Raw genomic sequence first — 9,468 nt, 5'->3', positions numbered from 1 at the left:
TGTAAAGGGAAAACTCTTTACCAGAGCAGGGGAGAAAGTTCTAGAGATGCAACTCTCTCCAGTCAGTGCTAGGGTGGGTGTTCCTGTGGAACATCTGCCTTTGAGCTACCCACATTCCTCTAAGCAATCAAAGTGACCTCATTGGCTCAGCAAGCTGGACTGTGGTGGACAACCTTCTTGTAGTGCCCAACCTAGATGCTATCCTATCCAGGATGAAGAGACATTTGTTCACAACTCCCCAATGACACAACAAGGGACCTGAAGCACAGTGTGACCACTGAGTATCCCACAGTCCCTCCTGGGGGTGTGTGTGACTGAAACCAGCCCCCTGGCCTATATGGAGCTGTGTGCTAACAACCCTAAGCCACGTGCCTACCCTGATTCTCAAGCCGATCCATCAGCCCAAGAGCATTTAGCAAGACTGGCTTACCTTGACACTGCGGTGGTGGACCCTTGAGGGCTGGCACTTGACGCTGCTGGTGTTACAGCAGCCGGTACAGCGCTTCACCTCCACACATGGGGGCCAGATCAGGAAATTGGCTGACGTGGGGTCCACCTGGCTCCGAGGTATCTCGTAAATGACCGTCCTGGTCTTGCAAACTGCGGGAATGGCTTCCTCTACAAAGGCAAGAGTATCATGAATAAGAAAAACTAGGAATCTACCTGTAACACACAAAAATAAGACCTCCGATCTCACAATCCAGAGACGGCCACCTAGGCTGCACCTGGGCAGAATCTACCCTGCGGCAGCCCCTAGTATGAAAGGACATGCTGGTTGCCAATAGGTCCGTGAATGTACAGGGCTGAAACTCACATCAAAGCTACGGACATGGTTCAAGGCCAACCTGGGCAATTTAAGGAGGTCTTATCTCAAAATAAAATGTGAAGTCAGCTGGGAAAATGGCTCAGGGGTAGAATATCTAGAGCCCCCAATTGAGGGTTGGGAATGTGTCTCAGTGGTAGAGCCCCTGCCTAGAATCCCCCAGTGAGGGGCTGGGGTGTGGCTCAGTGGTAGAGCCCCTGCCTAGAATCCCCCAGTGAGGGGCTGGGGTGTGGCTCAGTGGTAGAGCACCTGACTAGAATCCCCCTGGGAGGGGCTGGGGTGTGGCTCAGTGGTAGAGTATTTGCCTACCATCCACAAGCCCTTGGTTTTGTCCCCAGTACCCTTTCTTGCCTTTGCAAGCCAAAGGGTGGGGGACATCAGAGGAGCAGCTCAACCCTAATTTCCACATAGCCCAGGTCAGAAAACTACACTTATTTGTGTCCCTGAGAACAGCCAGTCTGGGGCCATCTGCTTGGCAGGTGTGCATAGCAGATAAGAAATCCCCTCAGGACCCGGGGACACACACCCTGCTCCTCTTCAGGCAGTCCTCATTAACCCCATTTAACCCTAGACACTGTTGCTCACTATACATAGTGGCTGCCTGGTAACGTCTTTGGAAGTAGCCAGTGTGGGGAGAGATGGCTGAGGTACCAGGAAGGCTCTGGGGCCTATCCACTGACTGACCTATCAACACTGAAGGGGACCTAGACTCTATCTATACTCAAGAGCTGAAAGGAGTGATGTGCCAGCTAACTAGCAGGAGTGAACCACACCTAAGAGACACAAGAGATATGCACACCACCAGCTGGAAAACACTCCAGAAGAGCTTCACAGCTGTCTTCAGACTCCCTGGGGGTGAGGGGGAAAAGCATGAATGAACAGGGATGGTAGACCAGACTTCAGACTCCTCCCTGCCCTGGGGGGGGGGGGCAGCATCGGCCTTCTGGATGTGAGTCCCTCCAACACAGAGGCCCCAAACACTGGGCCAGGCACACTGCTCTGGGCTCCCGGGCTTGGCCACTCTGTGTTTCTCATGACAGTCCTTGTAGAGAGTCTTCTAAGTGGGTCTTTCGTAAGGGCCTCAGCTTGCAGTCAGTTCCCCTCAGCTCGGTAGTGAGTAGGGATTCTATAGTCCTAGCTGGATGACTGAGGTTTGGTTGGAAGCTACCATCTATTCTCACCTCAGGAATGTTCCCTGACAACTAGGAATAGATTTAAAAAAAAAAAAAATCTACCCTTTTACTGGTAACTAAATCTCAAGAGGGATCCACTTACACAGAATCACATATTCCACCCTATGAAAAAAATATACAGGCCTTCGGAGAATATAATTTTTTTTTCTCCCCAGAATGAGGGCCAGGTGGAACCCTAGAGCCAAAGGTGAGTGAGGTGAGGTCTATGGAAGAGGTGTCCTCCAGCTGTGGGCCCCAGTACTATCCAGGCTACACCCAGCTTCTGCAGCTGAAGCCCAGGAGCATGCTGGAGCTCACATCAGGAACTAGACATTAAGCATGGCCACATTTTCCAACGAAGCCTCCTTGCAGACAGGCCCTGACAAGACTGGGCACCTAAGGAATTTGTAATGTTCCCTCCTGGAAACTCTTGGCCCAGGCACAAGACTGCAGAAGGGCAGGCAGGAGACACTATAGAGGAGAAAGAGGGCTGCCTCCATGGGGAGGGCGAGGGGCCAGCGAAGCCTTTGTTTGGTGGAGGAGGGATGTGTGGCTGTGCCCCAGGCCTCAGAGTTAGCAGGGAGCACTCCCAGCTCTGGTGGGAACCTGCCCCCTCCCAGCTGCCGCACGACCTTCCTCGCTCACCAATACTTCTCTTCCTGCGAATGGGCACAGGCCGCTTCTCAGGCACATGCTTAACGGCGTGGGACCCACGGGCTCTCAGGCTTGTCTCCAAGTCATCCTCAGCCCCTAAAAGTAGAAAGAAAAATACGGTAAAGAGCCCACATTTCTGTACCATACCCCTGGGTCCTACACAGCTGAGGCTTATACAGCAGGTTTCAGAGCAGGAGGACAAAGGGCCCAGTCCCCAGCCTCAGACCCTCTGCTCGCTGGCTCGCATAAGGTTGACAGATGTGCCTTCAACCATCTCCCCTATTATCATGTCAGTATGCATGTCCCCAAAGTACAGCTCTCCTGTGAAACTCTGAAGTTCTTTCAGGAAGGCATTCAGGTACTCTCCCTTATGAGTCTGAAGGGAACCCTTGAGGACTGCGCCAGGTCAGGAAAGTCCCAAGGCCACCCAGCTGGGCCCAGTTCTGGAGCAGTACCACTATCGCCTGTGAAGCAAAGATGGGAAGGGTGGCTGCCTCTCCTGCTGTTGTGTGTACAGCGCCTCCCTCTTGTAAAGCAGGCTTTGATGAAATGCCCTAACCTCTGAGGGGCATCGGAAGCAACGCCAGACTGGGCTGCAAGCCAACCTCCACTGTTCCTGAAATAAGCCTGCTCTGAGGGCCAGAGGCCATGAGAAACAGCAAAGGGGTGCGGCTGGAAGCTGAGAGGAGTGAGGCTAGAGTCCCCAGGGCGGGTGAATAAGGCAGTGAGGCATACAGAGAGGGCGAGCAAAGCAACAGCACCTGAAGGAGGGCCACTAGGTGTTTAGCAGAGGGAGAGCCACCGACAGAGGACAGAGTTAAAGGTCAGCCTGGAGAACCTAGCCCCAGAGACACACTGGCCGGTAACAGAGGAAGAGGCTGCTACACTGGCCCCAAATTCTGCAATTCCTGGAGACAAGAGGACACAGAGCCCTGTCACATGATGTGCAGACATTATCAGCCCCAGATATAATTAATCTACCCCTCGCTTTCTCAGCCTATACCATGCAGAACTCAAGCAAAGTTCTCCCTCCTTCCCTCTCCACTTTTTCCCCAGGGACACTCTCCCCTGCACAATCCCCCATGGGTCCCAACGCTTAGTGACATCTTATCCAAATGGACAATCCTCTGATACAAAGCCTACTAGGTACCACACCATCCACAACCAACAGGAGACACGCCAGCCTCCTCCACCCTGAGACATCTCCTACCCACACATTTAAGATAAAAAGCAAAGACTCGCCTAAGGTGTGAATGTCAACGATGAATCTGAGCCCAAAAAACTATTTAAAATGACTCAATGTTCCAATGGCACCGATTTTATTTTAAGACCCAAAATAAGATCAGAACTGCTCATGCAGTAAAAAGTTCCCACCAACCAACTGTTACAAAGAAGCATCTCTTCACAAAAAAGTGACACGGTGAGTCACGACCTAGTGATGACCACCCTGCTGTATGACCAATCCAACAAGAAATGAATGGGCCATCCACTCACAGGACCTGCGAGAGTAGGCAGTGGTACCAACTGTGGTCCTCTGATACCTCACTTGCCTTAACGTGTACATGGTAGGTGTCACTGACTTTGCAGTGGCCAGGGCTCTAGAGTCCAGAGAAACTGAACAAGACAAGCACAAGTCAGAGAGGCAGGTTATGGTGAATCCCTTCACCCAGCAGGTAGAGGAAGGAGAATGAAGAGTTCAGAGTTCAAGGCCATCCTCAGATACAAAGTAAACTCAAAAGTCAGCCTGGGACACACAAGATCCAGTCTCAAAAAATTAAAAACAAAACTAAAACTCAGAAATAAAGACCAAAAGAAAGCTGGGACCCTCCAAGGCCCAGCGCTCAACAGGTCCAATTCCCCAATCCAGTGTCTCCTGATTGAACTTCATGCAGACAAACTCAGCCATAGAGACTGGCCACAGCTCCTACTCAGACAAGCCCACCTTCTGCCTCCCCCCCACCCCAGATCAAGATAGGTGATCATGAGCCAGATGTGGTAGCATAACAGAAGGATCTGAAGCTCAAGGCCACCCTTCTCAAGAAACAAAAACAGGTTGGTGATGTAGTTCATCTGAAAGAGGGTCCAGAACACACAAGACCCTGGGTTCCGTCCCCAATACTGCATTAGATAAGTACCCTGATGAGTGTTTGCAAACTTATTCCTCTGGAAGTAGAGGCAAGAAGATATCCTTGGCAACATAAGGGAACTCAAGGGTAGCCTGGGCTACGTTGAGACCACAGCTTTAAAATAAAAAAAGTAAATAAGTTAACAAACAGTCACAAGCTAACTGTTTGACCCACCACCGTGGCATCTTTGATGTATGCCAGATGGGTTCTTTGGAAGTCTAAAGATGTTATCCTGTGTGACACAGCTGAGTCCAGCATGAATTAGTGGCCAAGCCCCTTTCAGGTCAAAGTCACCTCCCTTTATCCCATGCGGATGTGTGAGTGACAATGTCTGGTTACTAGAGAAAGGACAGACAGAGTCCATTAGCCCTGTCCTGGCTACAATATTGTGAGTAGCCTGGGATGGGATGTTTATGTATCAGTTACTCAATGACCCATGGGCGCCTGGCCAGCAACTCTAGAGAACAAAGCTCCCGTTACACCCCACACACACACATGCTCATGATCGACCTGAACTTCTGAGCTGCAGTTCACAGCAAGGCTGCATGCCAGTAATGGGTCTTTGGACCCAAAAGCCACCCTGGAAGGACCACTTAGAGCTCCTTGACTCTGCCATGGAATGCTCGGGGCTCGGGGACATTCTTGGCAACGTACTGGAATCTTGCCACCTCTGGAGCTGGGCCACACAGCCAAGGAGCTCCAAGGTTGGGAGGAGATGCCTTCAGGGTTTCCCCATCTGGAAAATGGGGATGCTGCCAGCTCACTAGACAAGCCGTGTGCCAATCACAAAGCCCCACCCACTTGGGTGAGGAGTTGGCTGGGGAGCCTGGGACACCCCTAAGCTGCTCTCTGCTCCATGCAACCTAGATATAGAGACAGCAAGAATTCACCTGGAGAGGCCATCCTTGGAGATGTCCCAGTGAGTACCCCTTCCAGCTGACTCTAAAACTGACTACCACAGCCAGCCATCTGCAGCCTCCTCTAGCAGCCAGAGCCACAGGGCACCTCACTTCAAGAGGAGACAGAATGTGAATGACAGCCAACCAGCCAAGACTAGTTTCTAAGTAGTTTCCACATCAGAGCAGAGGAACAGCCCAGCAAGGAAGACCCCACTTTGGGTTGGTGTCACAGTGGGTCCTCCAGCCCTGACTTCCTAGAAGTCCACACCCACACTTGGCTTCCAGAAGTTTCTAAGGGAGACCCCCAAATGTCAGACAGGTTGAATGAGGGTGGGGATGTCCTAAATACACACACACACACACACACACACAACCACCACCACCACCATTCTTACAGAGGCAATTTGAAACCTCCAGGGGCCCCAGACAACCTTTTCTCTTTGGACCCTCCCAAGGAGGAGGCCCCAACCCGTGAGCCTCCAGTCCCCCCTCCCAACCCCCTATAGGGCACATCAGCTTAACCTTAACAGAAGCTTGGTGCTAAAAGCATTAATGGTGGGGGGTGGGGGAGGCGTGGCTGCAGGGAACAGCATAAGAATGGTCCTCCCAGCAAGTGAATGGGCCATTTCCCTCAACATCCAGACAGCAGGAGGCCCAGCCCTAGGCTTAAGCAGGCCAGGAAAGCAGTCTGACTTCTCCAAAGCCTTAGAGGACCAGTAAAAACTCAGCGAGTATATTCCCCCGAGTGACCCAAGCCAAGTCCTCCACCCAGGCCTCTCAAAAAAGGGATCAGATCAAACCCCCTGACCCAACTCTTGATCTCCAAGTGAAACCCTAGGCCTGCCACTCCTGATAAGGATCAGGCCAAGGATTTCCTGGGTCAAGAAACTACTGAAACGGGGCCACCTTGTTAGAAAATGGTTTTGGCATGCAACAAGAAACAGTTCAGCCCTCTCCACCACCATAATTAGGTACAAATTTCCAAATGGCTAGACCATGTGATTTTACTTAATTCTCTCACCACTCGACCTTTCTAAAAAGTTTTCAAGGAGGGGGAAACCATCACTTAGGATTCTTCACTCTAGCACCTTTTAGCTCCTCCTGGCAAACTCGTTGGGGCCTTTTTTTTTTAAGTTGGTAAATTTTAATCCCAGTGTGTCCAAAACAAGAAAGAAAAAAAGGATTCCCAGGCTAAGTGTTCATTTTGAAAAGGTTATTACAAAAGACAAGAGGAGACCACGTCCTCCAGCATAGAGGCTGCCTCTCCCATCCCCAGTCATCCCCATTTATTCTAGCCCTCCTCGATCCCCGAGTCTAATCCAACCCTACAGTTACAAATTGTTTTCTACAGTGGCTTGGCTCTGCCCAGAGGCGGGAAGCCCCCAAAATAGCCCCAAGCGCCAGTGTCCCAGGCGAGCCTTTTTACAGGATGGTGTTGAGAAAAACATCGACCTCCTGCGGCCACCACAGGGACCCAGCCCCGGGCGATCAAGGCACCAGGGAGTGGAGTTTACAAAAGGCCCGGACCGACCAGCTCCTCAAGCGCTCTGGGAACCCTCGCCAGGAGAAGACCAGCCACAGGCACGCTCCTTCCCGGCCCGCTCCCGCGCTCCCCGGCCAGAGGCAGCCATTGACACGCACACCTGGCAGGGTCTTTCGGCACATTCTAAAACTGAACTTTCAGTGACACACCCGCTGCGTTTCCCTTAAATGTAAAAACAACCCCCGGGCGAGCGAAGCAACCCTCGGCTGCCGCTGGGAGAGAAAGTGGCAACTGCAAGAGAAACGCCTGACTCATACGCCTGGGCGTTTATGGCCGGCGAGTGGAGTCTGACCTTTCGGTGCGCTCCTGCGCAGCGCCCGGCCCGGCCAAGCGCAGGGTACGGTTCCTCGCGCAGCCTGCCCGCCCCGCCGCCCGCGCCCTCCTCGCAGCCAGGGCAGGGCAGGGGCGCGATTTACCTACGGAGTCTATCTCCAAGAGTCGCTGGAGGTCCCGGATGCTGTGGATCTGACTTCGAGCCAGCCGCTCGATCAACTCCCGGGGTATCTCGGCTTCCTGCAAGCAAACCACACGGTCAGGACGCGCCCAGGGGTTCCAGCCCGGCCCCAGGGGCCACGCAGCTCGACCCGACCCTCGCCAGGCCCTAGAGTCAGAGGATCGGGTGGGGCTAGATGGGACCCCCCCTTTAATTCCTCCACACTATTCCTATCTGTCTGACCTTGGTTAAAAAAAAAAATCCCAACACTGCCTTGACATGTTCAGACAAAAAGCACCCGCGTTCTGGCCCTCCCCAGGGTGTCTGGGGGCAGCCAGGGGCCCGAAGAGTTTCTGGCTTAATAGCTACATCCACATGTAGAAACAGAGGGTCGAAATGCGTCACGCATCTACGACTGGAGTCACAGCAGTCTCAACACTTTAATCTAGCCTGAGGGTTCAATTTCACTCCGGGAATCCTGAGCCGAGCCCGCAGGGGAGAGGGTCTTCGATCTCTCCCCGCTGCCCACCCCCCAACCTACAAGCACGCACGCCGGGTCGCTCCACCCGTCTCCGGCCCAGTCACGGCCCTAGCGCCGACTAGGACGCCCAAATCCATCGGGGCTTAGACTGCAGGGAATGCAAGGAGTTAAATATCCACCTCGCGCCTCTCCCGTCCCTGCCCAGACCACCTCCCACCGTTCGGCCTCCCCCACTCTCCCTCCGGGTTTTTTAAAGGGAGTCAGGGTCGCTGGAGGACTCAACCACGAAGTTCCCACGACAGGGGCTGTGGAAAGTCATTCATCACGGCTAAGCTCCCGGAGAATGGGGGGGGGGTGGCGGTGGGAGGGTGCGGGCGCCTGGCCCGGCCCCAGCTGCCTCCTTCAGCCACCTGTAAGCAGGCCCTGGGCGGGCGGAGACTACTCCAGTCCTGCGTCGGACTGGGTTTGGGGACCGGGAACTGGGGACTGCGGCTGGGCGCTGCCCACCCTGCCCAGTCGCGGGCTTCGGCCGCACCCTCCTCTACCTGCTCACTGCCCGCCCTAGTCCCCTCCCAGGGCACGGTCAGTTTACACACACCCCCTTTCCCGCTGCCCGCACCCCGTTACTGCATTGTCCGCTGCGTTCGGGCTGCCCCTTCTGGAAAGGTACCCACAGCCCCCCGAAGTTTCTGCCCACGGGTTCACCTCGCGGCTCCCCCGTCCCCCTCCAAGGCGGAGCGACGCAACGCGCTGGAAACTCACCAGACACACTTGGGCATGGCAGAAAATAGAACCCAGTTGGGATTTTTTTTTTAAAATTACACCACCCTGACAAAATCGAAATGCTCTTTGCAGAGCTTGAAACAGGTAGCCGAGGGGGGCGTGCGCCGAGGGAGCCCAGAAGGGACAGAGGCGCGGGGGTGGCACCCACCTCGGCCAGGGCATGGGCGAGGTATCCGCAGCCGAGGAGCAGCAGGCAAGCCCAGGTCCTCATCGCGTCCCGAGGCGCTGGAAGCTCGGCAGGGAGGCGAGGCCGCGGGGCGGGCGCTCCAGCCGGGCTCCTGTGGCGGCGAAATTCAGTACCATCCCTCAGGGAGCGCGGCCCGGAGGAGGGTGGCGCGGAGAGCGGGGAGCCTGCGGAGCGCGCTCGGCGCGAGCAGCGAGTGCAGAGCCAGCGAGGAGGAGGAGGAGGAACAGAGTCGCGCCGGGAGCCTCCTGGGCCGCCGGGTAGGGGGTGGGGACGGAAGGGGCGGAGGGCGGGGGCTGGGCTTCTTCCTTGGTGCGTTCCCCGTGCTGGCCGCCGCCGCGCTCGCTCCCCGTCGCTGGCTTTAGGAGCG

At 54.7% G+C, this 9,468-nt stretch overlaps 1 protein-coding gene across 1 annotated transcript; it reads right to left on the bottom strand.

Annotated features, from left to right (window-relative positions):
* Positions 1-430: 430 nt before the first annotated feature.
* Positions 431-9,170, bottom strand: LOC114616482 (platelet-derived growth factor subunit A; the record flags this gene model as incomplete). The annotated part of the gene is made up of 4 exons (XM_028761936.1): positions 9,063-9,170; positions 7,634-7,730; positions 2,641-2,745; positions 431-618 (listed from the first exon to the last, which is right to left on the bottom strand). Coding segments are annotated over exons 1-4 (453 nt in total), but the record flags the coding sequence as incomplete, so codon positions are not given.
* Between the last annotated feature and the right edge of the window lie 298 nt (positions 9,171-9,468).

This window comes from Grammomys surdaster, unplaced genomic scaffold (assembly GCF_004785775.1).
Source record: "Grammomys surdaster isolate TR1022 unplaced genomic scaffold, NIH_TR_1.0 332273, whole genome shotgun sequence".
Classification (NCBI taxonomy): domain Eukaryota; kingdom Metazoa; phylum Chordata; class Mammalia; order Rodentia; family Muridae; genus Grammomys; species Grammomys surdaster.
This window is presented reverse-complemented; position numbering and strand designations above follow the sequence as displayed.